A 26,030-nucleotide genomic window follows, 5' to 3' on the forward strand; every position below is an offset into this window, starting at 1 on the left:
ACTGCCAGGAGCCGACATGTCTCATAGTCATAACAAAAAAGAAAAATTTTCTAAGTTATTAAAACATTTTAAATGTTTAAATTTAAAATTCTGTAGATCTCTGAAGGGTCTGAAGATGACCTGTCTATCTAAAATATATCTGCTCAATCTTGAAAACATACCTAATATGACTATAAGTTCTATTATAATGTCTAACTACTAACTTTCATTTCTTTATATCCTAATAGTTGGTAATAATAACATTCAAGGATCAGAAAATTGCATTACATTGTTAATGAATGGTATAAGTACAATTAGAAATATACATATAGCATTTTCTGACAATATCAATTTCAATATATATAATTTGTATACAATATAAATCAATCCAATCCAATGTAAAGTATTTAAAACTAGTAATTGTCTTTTTCTTTTCTTTTCTTTTTTTTTTTTAAACAAGAACCTTAAATCTAATCTCCTTTGCTTAGCCTTTTTCATAACCCTTGACAACAACTTGTAACCAACCCCCCTAAACAATGAAAATTATCCCAGACCCAAAACCCATTAAAAAGACCAAAATACCACCCACCCCATACCACCTCTTTGGGAATGTGGGCATCGTATTCTTAAAATTGCTTCCTACTGGGTATGGGTGAAGGTATCTTTATCCTGAAAGAAAAATTTTAGGATAATTGTCAAATTCTAGGAAAGGTAACTATATCCTTCATTATCCAGTCCATGTATAATGCCAAAGTTCAGGGTTTATCTCAAGTCCTTATTCAAGTAGTCTTTGAGACTGAATCATCTCAGCTAGCCATCTCAAAAATTGCTCTGAGCACTTTGTAGTCCAAAGCTGATCTGTAGATGATGTTTGTCAGCTTAGTGATGTTATTATTGTCCACGTGGAATTGTTGTTGCCCCATCTTCTTCCTGGAGACTTCAGTTGATGTTAGGCCTGGCCGTGATTTCCTCAAAGAGTTGAGATTAGTAATAGAATAGTCCCTTAATTAATTTGTCTTTTCTCCTGTCCCATAGCAGAAGATGGCTCTTTTCTTCTGGCATGATACAGGCGTTTGCATTTTTCTTTTAACAACATGCTTGAGTTTAAAGAAGGAGAGAGCCATTCTCCAACCTCAAGGTCAGCTATAAATTTTAATTGAACTGGGACTATTAGAACACCAATAGTGTTAAATCTTTAGAGAAAAGCAGAAACAAACATTTAGGAAGACATAAATTTTTTTTAGATGATATATACCCATATGCCGTTTCACTCTGTTTCCTGGGATAGATGATTTGTTCCTTTTCTTCAGTTGTCTCATTTGTCCAGTGTTCTTCAGATTCCTTAACCTTCAGTCTCCTAAAAGACAAAAACAAAAACCTTTCCCCAAGTTTTTTGGGGATGTTCTTTTTTGGCAAGTTATTATCTGATTAAATGAAAAGGCATGTGTTACTGATATAAGTTAGTTTAAATTGGATGTTCATGCTGGTTGATGAACTATCACCTCTTCTAATTAAGAGGACTCTCTTGTTCAAATCGAACCTTTATCAATTTTGATGGTACCCACAGCTTATCTTCTCCTGTAGAAACAAAGGCAAAACCTCGTCCCCAATGTAACACATATCCTAGTTTCCATTCTGAGGTCAGCACATCCTTAAGGTATATAGGCTGATTTAATTCTGTAGTTTTTTTTCTATTATCCAATGTCTCTCTGCAGCTGTTGTCCCTTTCTCATTGGCACTGAGAAAATTCAAAGTTAATAGAGTATTATGTAGTCTATTTCTGGGGGGTATTTGTTACCCCTTTCTGTTTATTTAGCATATCCTTTAGAGTTCTGTTTGATCTTTCTATAACTGCTTGACCTGTAGGATTATATGGTATACCTGTAATATGCTTTATATTGTAATAAGCAAAAAACTGTTTCATTTTAACAGAGATATATGATGGAGCATTGTCAGTTTTGATTTGTGCAGGTATGCCCACGATGGCCATAACTTCTAGCAAATGAGTGATTACAGAATCAGCTTTTTCAGAACTCAGAGCAGTTGCCCATTGAAATCCTGAATAAGTACTGATGGTATGGTGTATATATTTCAATTTTCCAAATTCTGCAAAGTGAAACACGTCCATCTGCCAGATTTCATTCCTCTGAGTACCCTTTGGGTTACATCCTGCTGGTAATGGCGTTTGATTGTAGAAGGAACAAGTAGGATATTTCTTTGGCTTGTTGCCAGGTTATAGAAAAATCCTTTTTTAAACCTATATTATTGACATGATGTTTTTATGAAATACTGAGGCCTCCAGCACATTTCCTATCAATAATTTATCAATCTCATCATTGCCTTGTGCTAGAGGGCATGGCAGACCGTTATGGGATCGAATGTGAGTTATATATAAAGGATGACTCCTTTTCCTAATTGTATCTTGTAATTGAATAAATAGTGAAGTTAATTCTGAAGCATCAGGGATAAATTCTGCAGTCTCAATATGTAATACTACTCTTTCAGCATACTGAGAGTCAGTTACTATGATGATAGGTTCTGAAAAATCCATTAATACCAACAGAATAGCATACAATTCTGATTTTTGAACTGAATTATAAGGACTTTGAACAACTTTACTTAAATTTTCTGATTTGTAACCTGCCATTCCTTATTTGTTGGCATCTGTATAAAATGTACGAACTCCAGATATGGGTTTTTTCCCACACAATTTGAGGCAAGATCCAATCAGCTCTCTTTATAAGATCAATTCTATCGCTTTTGGGATATTTGCTGTTTATTTCTACCAAAAAATTACCGCAAGCTCTTTGCCAAGGTTTATTTTCTGTCCATAATTGTTCAATGTTCTCCTTAGTTAAAGGTACAACAATTTCTGCTGGGTCTATTCCTACTAACTGACGAAGTCTCAATTTTCCTTTCCAAATCAAGTCAGAGATTTTTTTCCACATAAGTTTTTAATTTTTTATTTGGTTTATTTGGTAAAAATATCCATTCCAATATAATATCTTCCCTCTGCATTAATATTCCTGTAGGAGAATGCCTAGAAAGTAAAATAACCAAAATGCAATCTAGCTTTGGATCAATACAATCCATGTGTCCTTCATGTAATTTCTTTTCTACCAAGGCTAATTCTTTCTCAGCTTCAGGTGATAATTCTCTTGGACTATTTAAGTCCTTGTCACCTTCTAAGGTTTTGAACAAATTATTCAGTTCATCATTTTTTATCCCAACAATAGTTCGTAGATGAGAAATGTCTCCAAATAATCTTTGAAGGTAATTAAGAGTCTGTAGTCTCTCTCTCCTAATTTGCACCTTTTGGAGTCTAATTTTTTGTAGCTCTATTTTATATCCTAAATAATAGAATCTCCTTTTTGTATCTTTTCAGGAGCAATTTGTAATCCCAAGCAAGGCAAAATTTTCTTTACTTCTTCAAATATTCTTTCTAAAGTATCTGCATTTGAGTCAGCTAGTAAAATATCATCCATATAATGATAAATTATAGATTTAGGAAATTTTTATGTATTACTTCCAATGGCTGTTGTACAAAATATTGGCACAGAATTGGGCTATTCAACATTCCCTGTGGGAGGACCCTCCATTGAAATCTTTTAACCCGTTGAGAATTATTATAAGTAGGCACTGTGAAAGCAAATCTTTCTCTGTCTTTTTCTTGTAAGGGTATTGAAAAGAAACAGTCTTTTAAATCAATAACTATGAGAGGCCATCCTTTTGGTAACAGAGTAGGAAAAGGAATTCCAGATTGTAGAGAGCCCATTGGTTGAATTACTTTGTTAATTGCTCTAAGGTCTGTTACCATTCTCCATTTACCAGATTTCTTTTTAATAACAAATACAGGAGAATTCCAAGGGCTGGTTGATTCTTCAATATGCTGAGCATTTAACTGTTCCTTCTACCAGCTCTTCTAAAGCCTAGAGTTTCTTTGTTGTTAAAGGCCATTGCTGAACCCATACAGGCTTGTCTGTTAACCATTGTAAAGGTAGAGCTGTTGGTGTCTTTGGAAGATCATCAGTTGTTGTGCCCTGTTCTTTTATAATATGGATGGCTGGTGACCACTCATTAGAATAATATCTTTTAATATTTCTCTCAGAAACATGTGCTAGTTTATGATTTGTTTCTGAGATTGGAGGGATATTAATCTGAGTATTCCATTGTTGCAACAAGTCTCAACTCCACAGGTTCATAGCTATGTTAGCCACATATGGTTTTAATTTTCCTCTCTGTCCTTCTGGACCTATACATTCGAGCCATCTTGCACTCTGTTTCACTTGAAATAATGTCCCAATTCCTAACAGTTGAACGTTTACCTCCTGAAGAGGCCAAGTTGGATGCCAAAATTCTGATGCAATTATGGTAATGTCCGCACCTGTGTCTACCAGACCAGACAACAAAACACCATTTATTTTTATTGTTAATTTTGGTCTTTCTTCATTAATAGAAGTTTGCAAAGAAAAATTTTCTTTATATTTTCTCCTGAATTTTCTATTCTCTCTGTTTCATCATCCCAACCAGCATTATTTATTCCAATAGGCATTTGGTTATTTAATTACTCTGAGTAGGGGTTTCCTCTAAGGCTGCAGGAAAGGTTTGAACTGGATTTGCTATGGGGGCCTGCATGAGGCCCCTCTGGGAGTTTCTCACTGAGGCAAAATATTACCTTGTCTGTCCCTTGTTGATCTACATTTGTTGGTTCAGTGTTTTCCCTTACCACACCTTCTGCATACTCCAGAAGGAAGGGGCATTCTGTTGCCATTGTTCCTTGAAGAAACATTGTTTCTAGGAATGACCTGTTTATAGTCCCTTTTCAAATGTCCTTGCTTTCCACATCCAAAACATCTAACATTCCTCAAACCTTTTAAAATTGCTTCTACCCACATATCGTCATGGTCATGAGCCTCAACATTAACTGCGTCTCTATTCCAATCTTCCAAGGGTTCAGATCTTGCCTTTAACGGCCTGATTATTCTCTTGCACTCTGCACTTGCATTCTCAAAAGCCAAAGATTTGATTATTATCTGACTGGCTTCTGAATTCGGGACCATTCTCTTTACTGCTGAAGTCAATCTTTGCAAGAAATCTGTGAAAGATTCTTTTGGGCCCTGTATAACCTTTGTAAATGACTCAGTTTTTTTTTTCTGGTTCCTCAGTTCTGTCCCATGCATTCAAGGCTGCCATTCTACATAAAATTAGGGTTTGGACATCATATAAACATTGTGTTTGTACTGATGCATATTGGCCTTCTCCAATAAGCTGATCCTGGCAGACTTGTGTTCCTTTATCCCTCCATTGTTTTTCTATATTTTTAGCCTCATCCTTGAACCACATTTTCCACTGGAGGTTTTGTCCGTGTTCTAGAACAGCCTGTGCCAGCTCCCACCAGTCCTGTGCTAGAATCCTATTATAAGTTGACTAGGTGTTTAACATTTGCTTTACATATGGGGAATACATGCCATAAGATGCTATTGCCTCCTTAAATCTTTGTAAGTCTAACATTTCAATTGGAATCCAAGTAGTTTATCTATTCTCTTCACCAGGTAGCTGCTCTATGGCTACCAGATAAATTAAGGGTGATTGTGTGAAAACAGGCTTTCTTTCTGTAACCTTATGATCCAATTTTGAAACAACTTCACTGTTAATTTCTTCTGTCTGAATGTGAATTTCTTTATAATTCATTTTTACAGGTTTTAACAGGTTTTTCTAATAATGTTATCCTGGCACTTAAATCGACTATCTTTTTAAATAGTAAAATGAGGATAAGAAAAGTAATAAACTGCATAATTCGATCAATATTAATCTTCTCATATAGTTGTTCCATTGTCAGACTGCCTAAAATTTCAAACAAAGCCCAATTTTCTTCCAATGTACACATAAAACCCATTTTTTTTAATGTGGAAAAAATTCTCTTTTAAATAGTTTCCTTTAAAATATTTGATATCTTATTTGACTTACCATGTCTGCGTAGAACAGTAGAAATCTGAGGGAATTTCAAAACAGCCACCTAGTGTCCGAGGTGTGAATCCAGAGAGAGAGAGAGAGAGAGAGAGAGAGAGAGAGAGAGAGAGAGAGCAAGAAAGCATAGCCACAAGTTCTGGCTAAAAGCTTAAATCAGCCATGTGTTCCTGCTTGAGCTGAATCAAGTCTTGGCTCTGGCTTCCTTAAGCTCCGACCACGTGCATTGGCTTTACAGGCAGGGGCCCTGTTTGGCAGGGCAGGCCTGAGTTGTTTGTAGCACCGGCTTTAAGCAAGTAGCTCCAACTGCAGCTAACCACTTGGGGCTACGGTCAGTCCGGCCTGAGACCAAGCTGACCTGGGCTAGAGCTAGGGAGCCGGCGACCCAGGCAGGAAACCAGACCTGCTGCCAAGCCAAGTCAAGTGGTTTTTAATGGATTCTTGTCACGTTGGGTGCTAAATGTAGAAGTAACCGTCTTATTAAATAAGAAACACAGAACCAATGCAAAGAAGAAATTCAAGAGATCCGAGCTAAGAGCCTTACCCGTCTGCTGCAGCTAGCCTCTTCAGCAAAAGAGAGACCTACTTCCTGTGTGTTTGTCTTTATATAGACTTTCTGTTCTGCCTTCTCATTGGTTGTAAACCCAACCACATGACCGCCTCATCACTGCCTGTCTGTACAGACCTCCAGGTCTTCTATGGTTGGTATTGAGATTAAAGGCGTGTGTCTCCAATGCTGGCTGTATCCTTGAACACACAGAGATCTACCTAGCTCTGCCTACCAAGTGCTGGGATTAAAGGCGTACACCACCACTGCCCAACTTCTGCTATGGCTCTAATAGCTCTGACCCCTGGGTAACTTTATTTATTAACATACAAATAAAACCACATTTCAGTACAAATAAAATATCACCATAGAAGACTTAGTCACACTTCTTCCAACAAGGCCACACCCACTCCAGCGTGGCCCCACCTGCTAATAGTGCCATTGCCACTCCCTGCAGGGGGAAGTTTTCCTGTGTCCCGCAGCTGCTTGGTCCCAAGTAAACACCCAGAGGCTTATATTAATTATGAACTGTTTTGGTCTATTGCTCAGGCTTATAGCTAACTAGCTCTTATGCTTAAATTAACCCATAATTCTTGTCTGTGTTTAGCCACGTGGCTTGGTTCCTTTTCTCAGTCCAGCATTCTCATCTTACTTCCTCTGTGTCTGGCTGGAGACTCTGTCTCTGCCTTTCCTCCTCCCAGAATTATCCTAGTCTGGTCACCCTACCTATATTTCCTGCCTGGCTATTGGCCAATCAGCGTTTTATTAAACCAATAGGAGTGACAAATCTTTACAGTGTACAAAAGCATTATCCCATAGCAATTCCCTGTGAGCTTATGGGGGCCATTTTCTTTCAAACCACCACAAAGTAGTACAGAGAGGTCTTGTATTCTTCACCTAGTTTCCCCAGCAGTAATGTCTTGCATAATATAATCCAGTATCAAAACCAGGGAATTGACATAAGTATACGTCCACAGACCTTATTCTTATCATCCCTTAGTTTTCTGTGTAGTGTGTGTGTGTGTGTGTGTGTGTGTGTGTGTGTGTGTGTGTGTGTATGAATAAGGTCTACTAGGACTCCTTTAGATGCATGCTAGGCAGATGTTCTGCCGGGGCACACCTCCAGCTCTCCAGTCTAGGAGTTTGTTCTGGCTGTCTTCTCTAAGTTCAGTGCTCTTCATTTTCTCTATTGGTTGGGGATTGGATGGAAAGAAAGGATGGTGTGTCATGTGATACTTGCAATTCCAGTTTTTCACTGAGGATCTTAATGTAAAAACAAATTGAAGTAATATGGAGAGAGTTGGACTATGATTGCCGTCTTTTTCTTCTCTGCTTTTAGGACCACAGAGTCATTTACTTTAACAAGGTCCTTTCACCACTTGATCTTGTAGCTGGTTGAAGGATTTCCTGATTGTACTGCTTCATCGTGACTTCCGGGACAAAGCCAGGGGGCCCACTCCCTAGTGTCTCTCCAGTCTCAGTATCGCTGAGCTGAAAGTTGACTGTTCTTACCTGGAGCTGCAAAACTTTTCCCTTTTTCAAGATGCTTCCATGACCCTGGAGGTTGTTTATCCACTTTGAGCCCTAGTGTCTTCATGAAAAGGGTTGGGTTTAAGGTCCCTCATGGGGCTGCAAGGATAACGCCCATGTTAGCTCAATAAATATTAGATCCCGATACACCATTACCTCCTCTCCCCTCCAGAATTTTTGCTTGTGACATCAGTAGATTCTCAGAATACGGTTTTCTTGGAATCAGGCTTCCAGCAGCTGTTGGCAGGGTGTAGGGAGTGAGGAGCAGCAGCTACTGCTTTGCCACTGAGGGAAGTTGTTTGTTTTTACTTTAGCGACTCATAGGGGAAGACTTCTTGTCCTCCCTGTGAAAGGCAAACGGTCCATTTGTACCATTTGCCAACTTAGGAACCATGAAGAGATGTAAGTTTTCTCCTAGCTGGAAGGTCCTGAAGATGGCGGAGGTGAGGCAGGTCACGGGCTCTGGGAGGGAATTCCTGAGCAGAAGATTTAAAGGAGCAGGCATAGAGGAAGAAGGAAGCAGGTGTGGCAGAGGCCTCAGATGAGTGGTGGCACCCTGTACCTCTCAGATTCACAGCTTGGCACAAAGAAGGGAAGCCCCAGAGAGGCTCAGGACTGAGTTATGATCCCTGCTCTCTGGCCTTCTACCCCTGGGTGAGCTTTGAAGTCATGTTCTTACCCATTCTTTCTGGAACAGAGAGAAGAAATGAGGCAGGGCAGTGAAGGAGGGTAAGAGGGTTAGCTATGGACTCTGGAGGCAGGCTGCTCAGGTTTAGATGCCCACCACCTACCAGTCATGGGACCTTAGGCACATAACTGGGTCTGTTGTACTGTTTTTCTCTTCTGTAAAGAGCAATAATGTTAGCATCTACATGAATTTACTGCTGAAGAATAATGGCCTGATGATAGTAAATTATACCCAGTAAGCATTAATATTGCTAATGAAGCACTTTAAAATTATTTCTTTTATTTTTGAGGTTATGTTATAATTCTGTCATTTCTCTCCCTGTAATTCCATCATCTCCTGGCTTCTGTGGACACCAGGCACACACATGGTACACAGACACACATTCAGACAAAACACCCATGCACATAAGATAGATAGATAGATAGATAGATAGATAGATAGATAGATAGATAATTTTGAAGTATGTGTGTATAACCTGTGTGTGGTGTCACAGACCTTTAATCTCTACATTTGGGAGATAGAGGCAGGTGGATTCTCTGTAAGTTTAAGGTCAGCCTGATCTACGTAGCAAGTTCCAGGACAATTGGGGCTGCACAGTGAGACCATTCTTAAAAAAAATAATGTGTATCAGTGTGGATGCATATGTGTATACGTATGTGTAGAGGTCAGAGGTCAATTTAAGGTGTTGTTCCTGAAGCACCATCTACCGTGTGTGTGTGTGTGTGTGTGTGTGTGTGTGTGAGAGAGAGAGAGAGAGAGAGAGAGAGAGAGAGAGAGAGAGAGACTGGCCTGGAGTGTGCCAAGCTGGCTGGCCACAGAGGCCCAGGATATATACATCTCCTCTGAGCTGGTATCACCAGCATGTGCCATCACACCCAGCTTCTTGATGTGGGCTCTGGAGACTGATCCTCACGCTTGTGCAGCAGGTGCTTTACCAACTGAACTCCCTCCCTTTGTAGTTTGTTATCATGGACTCAAAGGCTCAAGAAATGCCTCCTGAATTTTTCTTCTAAGTTTTAGAATCTAAAACATCCTCCATTCCTTATTTTCCTCAGGAGATTGACTTTGAGAAGACCTGGATGAGTGCTTGGCTTTTAGATTGTTCTGCATTTTGGATGCCCCCCATCCTACACATTTGCTTGGCTAGTAGAAGTCTGTCCTGACTCCCGAATTCAGTTAGGGATGGATGTAGTTGAAGTTTTCCTGTGTCCCACCTGGCCCGTGGTCAGGACAAATCTCTCTCACCCGCCAGTTCTGCAGCCACTTGGACCCAAGTAAACACACAGAGGCTTATATTAATTAAACTGTATGGCCTAATGACTCAGGTTTCTTGCTAGCTAGATCTTACATCATAAATTAACCCATTTCTGTAAATCTATACCTTGCCACATGGCTTATGGCTTACCGGTATCTTTACATTTTGCTTCTCATGGCAGCAGCTGGCAGCGGCTCCTAACTTAGCCTTCCACTTCCCAGAATTCTCCTCTCTGCTTATCCCACCTATACTATACTTCCTGCCTGGCTACTGGCCAATCAGTGTTTTATTTATCAATCAATCAGAGAAACACATTCACAGTATATAGAAAGACATCCCCAGCAGATGGATGGCCTGTTTGTCCTCAGTCCAATTTCACATCCCCTGGGAAATGACAAATGGCTCATCTTAGATTAGATATTAGCTTTCTATTGGTTTTTTCTTCTTCAAGGTTTATTATGAATACAGTGCTTTGCCTGCAGGCCAGAAGAGAGTACCAGGTCTCATTATGGTGGTTGTAAGTTGCCGTGTGGTTGCTGGGAACTGAACTCAGGACTTCTGCAAGAGCAGCCAGTGCTTTTAACCTCTGAGCCATCTCTCCAACCCCAGCTTTCTATTGTTGATGTAACACACCACCACGATTTAATTTTTTTTTTTTTTTTTTTTTTGGTTTTTCGAGACAGGGTTCCTCTGTGTAGCTTTGTGCCTTTCCTGGAACTCACTTGGTAGCCCAGGCTGGCCTCGAACTCACAGAGATCCGCCTGCCTCTGCCTCCCAAGTGCTGGGATTAAAGGCGTGCACCACCACCGCCCGGCACGATTTAATTTTTAAATTACATTTATTATGTATGTGTATATTTATTTATTTGTGTGTATATGCTCCTGTGTGTGCATGCCACGTTGCCCATGTGGAGTTCAGAGGACATTTTGTGTAAGTCGGTTCTTTCCTTTCATCCTGTAGGTCCGAGTGTCAAATTCAAGTCTTTGAGTTTGTTATCAATTGCCCTTACCCACTGATCCAGGCATCATGCTGGCCCCAAATCACTACAGTTTAATGACTTAAGATAATGCAACTGTATTAGCCTTCGATATAGTAGAGGTCATCTTGGGCTAAAATCATGGCATCAGAAGTTGGAAATATGGTTCAGTAGTAGAGTCTTTACCTAGCAGATGCAAGGCCCAAAATTTAATCAGCAAACAAACAGGCAAATAGTGCACTAATAACTAAACAAAAGAGAATCAGTGTCAGCAGGCCTGCTTGCTTTTGCAAGGCTCCAGAGAATCCAATCCAGAGGTCTTGGATACCTCTGCATCTAGGGCCACACAATTTTCTTCAATTATGACATTTTCCTCAGTGTTCAAAACTAGAAGTATTGGACTCTATTGACCATTTTCCCTTCAGATTCCTCTGATTCCACAGTTTTGTATAGCTTACCCGTGCCCCAGCACACACACACACACACACACACACACACACACACACACACATGCACTGTGAGTGTTTAACAATTGGCTCCTGGTGAGAAGGATGCCCTGAGTGTCTACCCCTACCAACAAAATTTCAACTGGTTTTCAAACTTCCTGAGAGAGTGGGTAGAGCTCATGTCTAGCATGCTCAAGGCCCTAGGCTTAATCCCCAGCACCCCCGACCTCCAAAGCTAAACTTCTGACTGTATAACCACTGTTCCAACACATCACTACCTTTCATCCCATTCAATTCTGCCCTCTTTGGAGCTGCCCAGCCCGAGGGCAGATGACTTTCATTGACCTGGTTCACTGTTTCCACAGGGGCTGTACCAGCTCACCATGGACATAATCGTAATGATTCGAGTATGTAAGATGTTCCGCCAAGGCCTCAGGGGATTCCGGGAGTATCAGATCACTGAGCCTATTCAAAGGAAGCAACCTATCTTCTCCTTTTGGGATGTAAGTAGCCCAGCTAAACCGGGCTGCTGGGATTTGATGCATACAGCACAAAGCCATCTGTGGGAGAAGACAGGGGAAAACAGATGTGTGAAATCCAACCACTACCTCTCTTCATCCCAGCCTGCCACTGGAGAGACGACATCATTGAGCAAGTGGGCCGCCCAAGTCTGAACCCCGAATTAGATGCCTTTCGTGGCCTTGTGGTAGGCGGTGCTGGCTAGGGCAGCCTGCTGATGCAGGGCAGTAGCAGGACCCACTGCCTTGAGTGTAGGGCAGAACAGAGGGTAGGGAGAAAGGGAGGCCCCTGTCCAGATTTTCCTTCCAAGTCTGTGGCTCCTCCTCCTCGTGGAAGTAGAAGCCAGTAGTGTTCAGCTCACACACATCCCTCAGGTGACATGAAACTCCAGGGGTGAGGGAGGCATGGTATGCTTTCCAACTGTTATCACGGGGCTGGAGAGATGGCTCAGCGGTTAAGAGCACTGACTGCTCTTCCAGAGGAATTGCCAGCACCCACATAGCAGCTCACATCTGTCTGTAATTCCAGTTGCAGGGGATCTTCCACTCTCACACAGACATACACGCAAGCAAAACACCAATTCACATTAAAAAAAAAAAAAAAGTTCTGACAGTAATCACAAGAGCCTGATGGAATTAGGGGGCCACAACAGAAGCAGGATTTTCCTGAGTGTTTTGAGGTGTGTACCCTCTCTTTACCAAGGGAAGGGGACATTTTTGGGGATCCTGTTTGCCATGCTGACGCCATTTTCATGATAAAGAAGGTCCCAGATTAAAATATCTTATAACAGTAAATCATGAGCTCTTTCTGTCTAAGAAGCCGTGGTTGGTTGGCCATTGTCTTCTGTGTGTATTGCTGTGAGAAGATACAATGACCAAAGCAACTTACAGAAGAATTTGTTTGGGGCTTTCAGTTTCAGAGGGTTAGAGTTCATGGCCATCCTGGCAGGGAGCATGGCAGCAGGCAGGCAGGCATGGTGCTAGAGCAGTAGCTGAGAGCTCATATCTGATCCACAAGTAGGACACAGAATCAGAGCACTGGAAATCTCAGGGTCCTTTTGAAACTTCAAATTCCACCCCCGATGACACACCTCCTCCAACAAGGCCACACCTCCTAATCCTTCCCAAACAGTTCCACCAGCTGAGGACCAAGTATTCAAACCTATGGGTCTATGGGAGACGTTCTCATTACAGCCACCACAGTCACCATTCTGACAGTTTGTCCCATTCCCCCAAAGGTGTCTTCATTGGGACTTAGTGTGCCATTCCCCGAAAGGTGTCTTCATTGGGACTTAGTGTCCCATTCCCCCAGAGGGGTCTTCATTGGTTCTTAGTGTGTCATTCCCCCAGAGGGGTCTTCATTGGTTCTTGGTGTGTCTCTACCCCGCTCCAGGTTCAGTATTTCTCCAGTTCAGTATTTCTCCAGTTCAGCCATGCCCATTTTCCTCTTGGGCCATGAGTAATTAGACCCAAACCTCTGCCTTCTGCATCTAATGTCTTGTTCCAAGAAATTTCCCCGAATGATTTCTGAAGGATGGAGGATGGAAGAGGGACAGTGGGGGGATAGGAAGGTGGACTTCCACCTTTTTTTTTTTTAGACAATAATCTAATTAGTAAGTTAAGGTATAGTAGGAGCTGGAGCCTACAGGCTGGCTGGAGAAGCAGGGCACCTCCTCCTAAAGACATTCCAGTGGATTTATCCTCTGGCTGTGCTGGTCAAACTCAATAGGTCTTCAGCGCTGTCACCAGCCATGAGATAAGGGAGAGCTAGGATCAAACTGTAACCTGTGGAACTCAACTTCATTTTCAAGAAGGACATTCTGCTTCTCAGGGTGGCAACAGGAAAGAGTAGGGCTGACGTGTGGGCGACAGGGAACAGAAGACTCCGAGTGAGGGATGAAGTCAGGAGAGTGTGACATCAGACCTCACCACAGTGCCCAGTCAGAGTGACCTCCAGGAGAGAAGAGACCTTCAACAGCAGTAGAGGAGCCACATGGCCGTTGACTGAAGAGCTGGGCTGGAATACAGGGCCAGGTGGGGAGAGCCAGGGGCCAGCTTTCCATGGAGTATGGAATCTGTATTTCTGAGCTTCCCTCTCTTCCTTTGTGGGCTTCCCTGAGGAGCACCACTTGAGTTGAGGAATGAGTTTATTTAGGCTTCTAGAAGCATGACGGGCGGGGTTCGGGGGCGGTACATAGGAGCACAGGTCACCTCTAAACAGCCACGTTGCTGAAAAGCTTCACCCCAGCACGGATGACAACTCCCCCAAAGCTGGACAGGTGGAGCCCCCCCCTTGAGTTACCCTCCACAATCTCTGTGCTCTAGCACCCTGGAGAGCGTGTGCGGCTGGAACAGAATGCTTTCAGCTGCTGTGAAGTACAGGCAGGGAGCTGAAATCTCAGGTGAGGGTCTAATGCCTTCCCCCCACCACCATGAGGGACACCACAGGCCATCCAAAGGTCTCTGGGGAGCAGTCCCAGCTGCTCTCATGGAGGTGGAAATGGCTGACAAGCTAGGAGGACAGCATTTCACAGCAGGCAAGAGATCCAAGTGGGCTCCAGGGAACCATCTGAGGTGTTCTCTGGAGAATGGGTTCCTTGGTTTGGCCGCTTTTCTTCTGTGTTGCCTCTTCCTATGTGTTCTCTTCCCTTTTGCACCCTTCCTTCATCTGGCAGGAGACTGGGTTGGTTAGTTCACCCGTGAGATCTCTTGTCCTCTTCCTGGTCATACTCTGGCTTGGCCTCTTCCTTCCTTCCTTCCTTCCTTCCTTCCTTCCTTCCTTCCTTCCTTCCTTCCTTCCTCCCTTCCTTCCCCTTCCCTTCCCTCTTCCCCTTCCTTCCTTCCCTCCCCTTCCCTCCATCCCTCCTCCCCTCCCTCCTCCCTCCTCCCTCCCTCCCTTCTTCCCTCCTCCCCTCCCTCTTCCTTCCTTCCTTCCTTCCTTCCTTCCTTCCTTCCTTCCTTCCTTCCTTCCTTCCTTCCTTCCTTTCTTTCTTTTTCTATACAGGGTTTCTTTGTGTAGCCTTGGCCCTGGATCTCCCTCTGTAGACCAGGCTGGCCTCGAACTCACAGAGATCTGCCTGCCTCTGCCTCCCAAGCGCTAGGATTAAAGGCATGTGCCGCCACCGCCTGGCTGGCCACTTACTTTCTGTGTGGCCGGCTCTTAGGCAAATTCTTCCAGTCTGGGACTTGATAAAAGCAGTTTTGTCCTATTGTCTAAATGGAGTGTTAGAAGGAGGAAGTACCGTGTTTGAGTTCCTGGAGAAACTTAACAAAGCTTGACTTCCCTGGCCCCTCCTTTTCTCCCTCCCACCACTCTGTGCTATCCAGTCTTTTCCCTCTTCCTTTCATCCCTTATTCTTGTTTTTCCCAATCGCCATTTCCTCCTTTCTACCCTGTCCTTCCCTCCACCCTCACAATACCTTGTTGATGCTGCCATAGGGCTGAGTACGGGGGTTTGGGGGCAGAGATAACAAAAGGAGGTTTCCCATGGCTGCAGTGGTCCAGGTAGACAGAGGGTTTCCAAAGCAGAACTCCAAGGGCGGTTTTACTAATTCTCTGTTATCTGCCTCCTTTCTTTCAGAAAAGGAAGCAATGCCGGATCACATTTGATACCATGGACTTTGCTGCAGAGGAGGTGTGTGGGGTGCTGACTTTTCCCTGTGTGGGGGTCGGGGTGGGTCTGGAGGTGTGTGGGGCGCGGACTTTTCCCTGTGTGGGGGTCGGGGTGGGTCTGGAGGTGTGTGGGGCGCGGACTTTTCCCTGTGTGGGGGTCGGGGTGGGTCTGGAGGTGTGTGGGGCGCGGACTTTTCCCTGTGGGGGGTCAGGGTGGGTCTGCTCTTCTGTCTGTTTCAGGGTGGAAGAAGCCCTACACAAAACTGGTTTTAGTTCAGGTCTGCCCACACTCGTGGCACTTTGAAGTAGCCATTCCATTTCTGGTCATAGCGATCCTGTCTCCTGGCCCAGCCCACCAACTGTTACCACTGTTTAGCTGAGGAGGGCCAATCCCGGGGAGTTTCTGGGTTCGGGCTCATGGGAAATCAGCAGAAAAGCAAAACTGGGGACGTGATAGGCCCGGACAGAGGAGAATAAAACCAGGTGGTGGGAAGAATGGCCTGTTGGTGAATTCTGGTTTGGCCTGAGCTCTCTGCGGGATTCTGACATAAATGTCCCCTCCTGTGTTAGAAGTCCTTCAAGTGGCAGTCCCACTGTGACAAGAGAAGGTCTTAATATCTGTGTGGGTCTTTGGGCTGTGTGATGTGGTCTCTGGGCTCAAGCATCATTATTACTACCTTCTTTTTTTTTTTTTTTTTTTTTTTTTTGAGACAGAATTTCTCTGTGTAGCCCTGGCTGTCCTGGAACTCGCTTTATAGACCAGGCTGGCCTCGAACTCACAGAAATTTGCCTATCTCTGCCTCCCAAGTGCTGGGATTGAAGGCGTGCATCACCATGCCTGACATCTTCCTCTCTTCTAACCTCCAAATCCTGGATATTAAATAAAAATTGAATATCCAATTTTAAATGTAAAGGAGCCTGTCTGATTGTAGTAGGAACCAGTCACATTCTCACTGGCTCAGACCTGACTTGACCTAGGTCTGTAGTAGCCATTTGGGCTAGTCTCTGAGGAAAGAGGGGGAGCAGAACTTTCTAACTGATACTGGAGCTACCTGTGCCCATCCCATGCTCCACCCCCACGCCTTTGGAGGTGTGGGTCCTGGTACTTGGCCCTCCTGGACAGTCCAATTTCTCATGCCCCCTCCTTGGTGAAACATAGTAAGGAAGTCTTCTAAATTCTGTGTTCCTTCAGTTTTTCAGATGAGTCGATGCCTGATGCCAGGCATGGAAGGGTTACCAAAATTTTGCCCCGATCCATTCAGGACAAACCAGGGACCTCTCTAAACACCACAGAATTCTAGAACTGAGGGACATTCTGTGCACAGGAGTCAAGAAAAGGAAGAGGGCTTCCGAAAGGAATATCCTCAGTGGCTGCCATGGCCTATAGCTAGTGAGTCAGGTCTCATTGGTCCCAAACAGAAGAACGTGTTAGCCGAGCCAAGGACAACTCTCCCCGAGTTACGTGTTCGTGCTGGGGACCACAAGGTCCTGGAGCAGGGATAACCACATACCCTGCCTTGGAAGGTGGCAGAGCTATTGATTTTCTGAGTTTCTTCACCAAATGGGAACAATTCTTGGGCTGGATGAAGATGCAGTGAGCTGGGTATGTAGATGCTCACTCTGATGCTCGGCACACAGCCCTCAGTCCATGTTAACCACTACTGTGTGTGGAACAGGCACCATACGAGCAAGAATACAGAGAGTTGCTAGCTAGAATCCTCCGGCTGTGTCTCCCCAGGGTCACCTCCCTCCCAGGGCCATTCATATCACACAGAAGCAGCCGTCCTGGAGGACAGATCAGGAGATCCAAGCCCTCTGCAATATTCTCCAGGTTCTAGATTGCTACCGCAACTATGCAGAGGCCCTGCAGCTGCTCCTGGCCAAGGTCATGCGCTTTGAAAGGTCAGTTGAGAGACGCACAGCCCCTGGCTCCCGGACTAGGGTGGGACTAGGCAGGAGGACCCCAGATGGAAAAGACATGGCAGGTCACCTGATGCTTGTTGGTGAGGGTAGCAGCCTAGCTTAGTCACTTTCTGAGAGTCCTCCAATCACAGTCATGGAATCTGAAACTATCTAACAGGGGTTCTGAACTGAGCTAGTCCAACTTACACACCTTTCAGATGCAGAAATGAGGGTCAGAGAGGGAGAACACTCACCCTAGGCACTGCGTCTTAGTCCATTTTCTGTGACTAGTAATGTACTAGTTATACACTAAAGAGACTTTTGGCTTACAGTCTGGGTCAAGGGCAAGGACCCACATCTGGTGATGACCTTCTTCCTGGCAGAGCCCCAAGCATCATATGGTGAAAGTCAGAGAGCCTATATAATATCCTTCGGTTTTTCTTCTTAAGAAGCTACCAGCAGCCAGGTGGTGGTGTTGCACGCCTTTAATCCCAGCACTTGGGAGGCAGTGGCAGGCGGATCTCTGTGAGTTTGGGGCCAGCCTGGTCTCCAAAGTGAGATCCAGGAGCAAAGTTACACAGAGAAGCCCTGTCTTGAAAAACAAACAAACAAACAAAAAAAGGGGGTGGGGTGGGGGCTGGGGATTTAGCTCAGTGGTAGAGCGCTTGCCTAGCAAGCGCAGGGCCCTGGGTTCGGTCCTCAGCTCTGAAAGGAAAAAAAAGCTACCAGCATTTGATCATGAGGGTTCATGCTGCTGATTTAGTTCAGGCCTTTTTTCCCCTTGGCCCTGGAGGTTAAACACAAAGTCATATGCATGCTAAGAACATGCTCTTCCACTAAACTATGCCCAGTTTTATCTAATCCTAATGACTTCCTAAGGGCCTGGGATTAAGTTTCCACTCTCAATACCTTACAATGGACCACAAACTCCAGCTAGAGTTTCCAAGGGACAAATTATATTCAAATCAAGCACACACACACACACACACACACACACACACACACAAACAACACGGTAAATAAATGAATAAATGTAATGAAAACATAAGGTGAAGAATGACCAAAACAGGTGGTGGTGACACACACCTTTGATCCCAGCACTCCAGAGGCAGAGGCAGGTAGATCTCTGTGAGTTCGAGGTCCGCCTGGTCTACAGAGTGAGTTCTAGGATAGCCACGGCTGTTACACAGAGAAACCCTGTCTTGAAAAACCAAACCAAATAGACAAACAAACAAAACAAAACGAATAGCCAAGGGAGACACCCTCTGGCCTCCATACGCATTTCCATGTGTAGCTGCTCCCACACCCACATGTGCACAAGCAAACAAGTATCTACACACACGCAAGAAAACATACTACATTTCACGTAATGTTCAAGTTGCAGATTTTCCAAAGAAATATATTTATCACATCTTTAATTACAAGTTTTGACCTCCTGCTGGGTCCTGTTTTTCAGTGCCTGAATAAAGATCTACTCATATTGCATAGCCTAGATGTGGGGGGGGGGGGGGTTGGTTTTAAAAGTTTTTTTTTTCCTTTTTTTTTTTTTCTTGTTTTGGTTTTTCAAGACAGGGTTTCTTTGTGTAGCCCTGGCTGTCCTAGAACCCAGACTGTCCTCGAACTGATAGAGATCCATCTGCCTCTGCATCCCAAGTGCTGGGATTAAAGGCTTGTGCCACCACCGCTCTGCTAATTTTACTATTTTTAAAGGTGTGTTTTATTTTCAGTTGTGTGTGTGCTCGGGCTCTCATGGAGGTCAGAGACTTCAGACCCCCTAGAACTAGAGGTCCCTTGGGCATGGTGGCTTGGTGGCGAGTCTCATAAGAAGGACGGTACTAGAATAGGTAAGGGCTGGTGTGATGGCTCCTTCATCGGTGAAGGGAGAGGCAACCCCTGTGAGTCGCGCTCTGGCCTTCACACAAGCACACACTAATGCAACAATCACAAAATCACTTCAAAGAGGAGGTAGACTTGACAAAAGACATGTAGACCAGGGCATTCCAGGCAGAGAGAACCGTTTGCTTTGTTCAAGTCCAGGGGAGAAGAGCAGTTCACTCTTTTCTGTAAAGAGTCCATGTTAAAAGAACAAGAAGGAGAGTGAGGAGACAAGGAAGGAAGAAAAAGGCAAGCTGGCTGAGTGGTGTCAGGGGGAAGAAAGAAAATGATAGAGCAAGCAGATAACACCACAGCTGCCCAGTGTGACTCCAAGCAAGCCACAGAACCTTCTGAGCCTGGAATTTTCATTAGTGAAGTGGTGATAATGATGATTGTATTAAGAATAGAGAGATTTGGGGGGAGATTAAGCAAAGTGAGGATCATTTAAAAACCTCCTGCTAATTGCTAGTCATTCCTGGGACCAGGAATTAGCGCTTTAGACAGAAGTCTTCAGCTATAAAGAAAACGCAGCCCCAGGGAAGGCCTTGAGGCTCATCTGAAAAGTCAGTCCCAGTTAGATTTAGCAGGTCAGTACAAGCAGGCCTGTGTCTGCCCTGTTAATCTTCTCTTGCTGGGGAGTGGACCTGGGGCCTTGCACTCTCCCTTCGAAGAACAACCCCAGCCCTTTTTCGTATTTTTTGTTTTGAGACAGGGTCTTACTAAGTTGTCTTGGCTGGCTTTAAACTTACTCTGTAGCCCAGACAAGCCCCGACCGAACTGGAGATCTTCTTGCCTCAGCCTCTTGGTAGCTGGCAGGACAGGCCGGTGTCCCCAGGCCCAGCCTTCCTCCCTGTAATGCTAAGATGTCATAGCTCCTAATGCCCTTCAGTCTGACTCAAGAGGGAAAGAGCATCTCTTGGGTCAGGCTTGGGATTTTTCCTTCTTTCTTTCCTCCTTTATTTCATTCCATTGGATTGGCTTTGCCTAGAATCATCAGTGGGGTCTGGGTTTAAGAACTGCTAACAAGGGCTGGGTGGTGGTGGCACACACCTTTGATCCCAGCACTCAGGAGGCAGAGGCAGGCAGATTTCTGAGAGTTCAAGGCCAGCCTGGCCTACAGAGCAAGTTCCAGGACAGGATCCAAAACTATACAGAGCTTTTGACTCAAAAAAAAAAAAAAAGAAAAAAGAAAGAAAGAAAAGAAAAGGAGAGAGAGAGAGAGAGAGAGAGAACCCTGCTAACAAATCCTATTTGCACTAGGCTTGGGTGTCTGAGCCCTAAGTTGGGTAGAGAGCAGCTAGAGAGGTGATGCCTCTTTCTCTCTCTCCTTACATTGGGAGGGCACGCGCAGCACCTGTGTGGAGGTCGGGGACAACTTGAGGGAAGGAGTTCTCTCTTTCCACCACATGGGTCCTTCCTTGATAACAAGCTGGAGTTATCAGATTTGGCATCTAGCACTTCCACCTGCCCACAGTCCCGCCAACCCCTTTATCTGTCTCTTCCTAGGCATGTCACCCATCACCCATAGTTCACAGATAAGAGAAACTGAGGTTCAAAGAGGAGATGACCTGCTCAGAGTCCTGGTGTGACTCTAAAGCCAGTGCTCACCACTGTTCAGTCTCTCCCATGTCTGCTGTGCTGGGTACCCCTAGTCTTTCATCACGTGCTCCCAGGAGCACTCTCAGATGCTAAGCTTAACCAACAGTGAGGCAAACTGAAGCAGCTGTTGCTTCCAGGATACCTCAGCATCACTGAGGCAGGAGACTGGCTAGGTTTGAGTGACAGGCAGGGGCTGGGCCATTCTGAAGTCTCTTCTACCCCAAGGTTGTGTGTGCCTTCATGTCCCAGAGCACACGGCACTGAGTCTGGGGCACTTCTTAGTTAGGAGTCCATCCTTTCCCAGGTTTGGCCGCCGGCGTGTGATCGTCAAGAAGGGCCAGAGAGGCAATAGTTTCTATTTCATCTACCTGGGCACGGTTGCCGTGACCGAGGATGAAGACGGAAGCAGTGCCTTCCTCGACCCTCACCCAACACTGCTGCGCAAGGGTGGCTGCTTCGGGGTAAGTCCGGGGAAGGGCCTCACCTCCTGGGCTGGGGTTGGGGTATGACCGGACTCCTGCTCCAACCCTCATCCTCTGGGCAAGCCCACGTGCACCCCAGGGCCCTTACTGTCAAACGCTGATGAGTTGGACAACGCAGTGTCCAAAGCTGACCTCTTCACCTGATGCTTGAGGAGTATAGGCCCTGTTTTGCCCCATTGACACAGGGAAGCCATAGACTCCACAGAGAGGCCTTTCCAGCTCTCCCTCGTCCTCGGGCCTGTAGCAGACCTCTTTTCCACAAACAACAGATAAAGGGAACGTGCAGTGGTAGGGTGGGGGTGAGTGGGAGTATGGAAGGGGCCGCGGTGGGAAGATGGGTACAGGACTGGGTGGGCCTCACTTGCCCTTGTCCCTGTTCACCCACCAGGAAATGGGCCTTCTGAGCACCGCAGTCAGGAGAGCCACAGTGGTCTGCATGGAGGAAACAGAGTTCCTGGTTGTCGACCGGGAGGATTTCGTTGCAAATAAGCTGGACGATGAAGTTCAGAAGGAAACTCGCTATCGGTACAATTTTTTTAGGTAACTCCACCTCATTCGAGATCTTTCCTCTTCCTTGTGTTTGGCTGTGCCCTTGGTTGGAAACGTGCTGGTGGTTGCTGTTGGCCTGAGGTTCTCTCAGACACCACCTTCCACCCAACTTCTCGATCCAGCCAAATCCAAGTATGCCTTCAGATCCCAGCTGAGCTCTCTTCCCGTGGAAGAGTAGAACACTAGAGTAGCTAACACACACTGAGCACTTGCCGGGCCAGGCGGGGTGCTGGTGCTTTGTACTTGTTTCCCATCTAGTCTCCTCATGTCCAGTCCTGCGAGGCTGCTCCTTTTATTTTCCTCAGTGTGTAGATGAGAGTGTCGGGGCTCAGGCTGATGACGTGTCTAATCTAAATTAACAGGGTCTCAACATCCAGTTTCACTAACGTACCCCCTCAGTTGTCACCCCAGAGAGACAGGGTGCCCCATCTACCATTCTGTTGCATCCCGTGTCCCTTACAAACGCTACCCAGCCTGTGATTCTCCATTGTGTGGTCATTCCTTCATAGTGTGCGTGCCATGGCCGACAGCAGCGTGCCAGCAGGGACCAGATTTGGCCGCCATTGTAATCTTCCTGCTGGCAGAGTGCTAAGCATACATGATGTTCATCAAATGAATGTTAACTGATGAAGCTGTGCTGGATGGAGGGGTCCAGCCGCCGCTGTGGCTGGGTCTGGAGATAGCATCGCTGAGGGGGTGGAGCCTGGAAAGGCGGGGGAGTCTGGGAATATAGCAAACTGCTGGGAAATGGGTCGGACACCCAACCTCAGCTCTTAGGCTTATTAAAGGAAAATTCCATAGATAATTAAATTTGGACAGAGTGAAGCAAAGCAAAATAAAAAAACAAAAACAAAAACAACAATATAGTTCTCAGAACCAAAGCAAATTCTGAGCATTCCAACTAGGAACATGATCTGATGCAATGTGAGCTATGAAAGAGAACTGGATTACTAAGGCCTAGTTAGCAGTGTGTTATAGTTTAGTTGTCTGTGGTTTAGCAGCTCCCTGTTCAGGAGCTTTACAAGCCACAGCTTGTATCAGTTTGTTCTGGGCCCAGGACATGGGCCCAGCTCAAATTCACACCCTCGGGTTCTAAGGTAACTCGAGGTAGAGCTTCAAATCTTGGGGTTTTTTTTTATTTTGTTTTTTTTGTTTTTTGGTTTTTCGAGACAGGGTTTCTCTGTGTAGCTTTGCGCCTTCCCTGGATCTCACTCTGTAGACCAGGCTGGCCTCAAACTCACAGAGATCCACCTGCCTCTGCCTCCTGAGTGCTGGGATCAAAGGCATGCACCACCACCGCCCGGCTCCAAATCTTGGGTTTTAGTCTCTTGCTTCACAAAATGGGGATGATGAGAAGGGATGAAGTGATGGGGGGAGGGCCCAGTGCATGGCACACAGTAGGTGCTATGCTCTTCTGGGCATGCTCCTCCTCCTCCTTTCTAGATACCCTTCTGAGGTCAGGGTGTGGATCCTGTTCCCATGTGATGCTCAGAAGTGAACTCAGTGTGTTTGATGCGTGAGTCAACTTGAGTTAACTAGCTCAGTCACCCTGAGTCCATGTTAGAACTGAGAGAAACACATCATTGTTAGCAGCCCCGTGAAGCCACCAAACAGAGAGAGGCAGCTTGTGAGTCATGGTGTGTGAGGTCAGGGAAGAGGAGGCTGCTTTGTAGTGAGCCTTTAAACAATTCCAAGACTCCAGACATCTCGCCTCTCCCCAGGCTCTGAGCTAAATGCTCAAAGCTTACTGGTCAGAGGCAGCTAGAGATTTGTGAAAGCTCTAGGACCAAAAGTTAGGGCAGGACCCTTTGGCTGGGAACCAAGTAGCCAGTGTGCTGAAGCAAGCAACCACCTGAGCTCATCTTCTTTTCTATGGGAAGAGCTTGTGAGCCAGAGTCGTAGGGTGTAGCAGAACTGGAGTCAGAAAGAAGATTCCCGGATGGCGGAGCAGCGGCAGGGAGGGGGCCACTCAGCTGAAGAGGAAGGCTTGAGGAAACGCAGGATGCTGACCACAGACTGGGGGGAGGTGACTGCAGGTGCTGGGGTGAACTCTCCCACCCCAGGCATTTTCTCAAGAGTCAAAGAACAAGGCCCTTTTCTGGAACCTTCTAATACTGGGTGATAAATTCTAATAGGCTTCCCTCTTCCCCCAGGAAGTTGGATCTGTTCCAGTCTTGGTCTGATGAGAAACTCGAGCAGATAGTAGCTTTGGGGAGGCTGGAGAAGTTCTCACATGGACAGCTGGTGGCAAAAGACTTTGTGGAGTCGTCATTTGTCACATTTATCTGCAAGGTGAGAGTCTGAGCAGGGAGCGACGCTGGGAAGAGCAGGTCCAGCTTAAAGCCAGGCAGACAGATGCCACCCATGTACTTTTCTGACCTTCCACACACCAACTTAAGGTCTACAAAGCAGGGCATGCTTGCCTCAGAGGGCTGATGGGAGCTTTGGGGTACACAGTGCAACACTATTGTTGGAGTGGGGATGGGAATGCATATCAAATGTTGGAAACTATGTGTAGGACCTAACTCTCTATGGACTACATCTTTCTCTACATACATTTCTATATTCAGATTTATAAGTTAGGCCCAGTAAGAGATTAAGTTATCATAAAATAGAACTGTTATATACCGAAATACTATGTCCTCACCCTTTTTGTGATGATGTAAGAGGAAATATAAAGAAACAATTTATAGCCTTTCTTTGGAATATTTGTATCACAAAATCACCATTTTTGTGTTTTGGGCCACTGTTAAGTAAAATAAAGTTACTTGACCATAGCGCCATGGTACTACAACAGCTGAGCTGATAACAGAGAGCTATAAAATACCTCACAAGTAGGTAGCACATACAGCATGGATACGTTGGTCGTGGTTCGTGTCCCAGGCCCACAGTAGGCTGACTACTCAGAAGGGTGCACAACTTCAGACCTACAGTTTGTGTGTTTCTGAAACCTTCCACTTGATATTCTTAGTCTGGTAGACTATGGGTGACCATAGCTAAATTCTTGTTTTTTTCACACGTTGTGTCTTTTTGATCTCACAGTAACCTCCCAAAGATGAGTAGGGCCCCCATTCTCATTTAACAGAAAAGTAAACTGAGGCACAAGACTATGAAATAAATGTCTGTTCAAGGTCACAGAGTTGGGGGGTGGGGGTGGGGTGGGGGCAAGTTTCACTTTGGGTCTGACTCCAAAGCCCTTCCAGAACTGGGATTGGAGTTGACGTGCTGGTTCCTTATACTGTAAGTCACCAAAGAGATTTGGTGCATTTTTGTCAAGGTTGTGTTGGTCCAGGATGTGAATGGATACAGTGTTGGAGAAGATGTTTTCTCTGTCTCCTCCACTGGATCTGGCGCATAGTCAAAGTTGTCAACGCCAAGTGCCAAGTGATAGGTATATGTGAGTGATCTCCAAGGACTAGGGAAGGGGAAGCTGCAAGGCTGGAGGCTTTAAGGAAGCCTCCTGAAGGAGGTGAGAGGAAGATGAACCTCAAGTATGGAACCCATAGATCAAAGGAATGCACAAGATTGACATGCCCTGGAGCTGGCCTGTATGGGCTGGCCCGAGCTGAGGGTTGCATTTTCAGGTACTTTATGACTTGGTAACACAATACTTATTTTTTGCTTACTTGTTTTGTTAACAATAACTGCATCTGTAGACGTCTTAGAGAACTTGCATAGGAGACAGAGGGCAACAGCTGCAGCTCTTTGGGACTCATGCAGCTCCTGCAAGCTGCTCCAGAACTCTCCAGTCAAAAGCAGAGCTGGAAACTGGTCTGGTTCATTTTGTGGAATTGCAGCACAAAGCCTCTTCCTGTCCAAGCCTTGATTCACCGCTGAAGATACTAACCGAGAGCGTCAGTGTGCCGCGGTCCCACAGTATGAAACAAATGCATTTGTCCTCCCCCAGGAGGAAACCCAAGTGCATAGTGTCGCTGCAGAACGGGGGACCAAGGACAGGGCTTATCTGTGGGAGGTTCTGCACTGTGACCTATCTTGCACGGACTTTGGAACAGTAATGACACTGGTGATTATACAGTAAAAGGTCACCTCGGTGGGGAACAGAAAATTAAGATGGGCCTGGCCGTGGCGGCGCACACCTTTAATC

The 26,030-nt window shown here is 45.3% G+C and overlaps 1 protein-coding gene and 1 long non-coding RNA gene across 4 annotated transcripts in view; one reads left to right on the plus strand and one right to left on the minus strand.

The window, feature by feature from the left end:
• LOC119087904 overlaps window positions 1-8,184 on the minus strand; it is a 38,695-nt gene extending 30,511 nt beyond the window's left edge. Inside the window, exon 1 of the long non-coding RNA XR_005091425.1 lies at window positions 8,006-8,184. This is a non-coding gene — a long non-coding RNA (uncharacterized LOC119087904). The remainder of the gene's footprint in view (window positions 1-8,005) is intronic.
• Cnbd2 (cyclic nucleotide binding domain containing 2) overlaps window positions 1-26,030 on the plus strand; it is a 96,098-nt gene that overhangs the window by 40,613 nt on the left and 29,455 nt on the right. For 2 of the 3 annotated variants that reach the window (XM_037205358.1, XM_037205359.1), the window contains 6 exons: window positions 11,754-11,891; window positions 15,487-15,540; window positions 17,257-17,420; window positions 21,199-21,355; window positions 21,765-21,916; window positions 24,079-24,217. In XM_037205358.1, the coding sequence (XP_037061253.1) occupies window positions 11,754-11,891; window positions 15,487-15,540; window positions 17,257-17,420; window positions 21,199-21,355; window positions 21,765-21,916; window positions 24,079-24,217 (804 nt within the window). Of the gene's footprint in view, window positions 1-8,252; window positions 8,467-11,753; window positions 11,892-15,486; window positions 15,541-17,256; window positions 17,421-21,198; window positions 21,356-21,764; window positions 21,917-24,078; window positions 24,218-26,030 lie in introns of those variants that run through there. The other variant, XM_028855557.2, reaches the window with a different exon arrangement.

The sequence above is a fragment of the Peromyscus leucopus genome, chromosome 4, assembly GCF_004664715.2.
Source record: "Peromyscus leucopus breed LL Stock chromosome 4, UCI_PerLeu_2.1, whole genome shotgun sequence".
Classification (NCBI taxonomy): Eukaryota; Metazoa; Chordata; class Mammalia; order Rodentia; family Cricetidae; genus Peromyscus; species Peromyscus leucopus.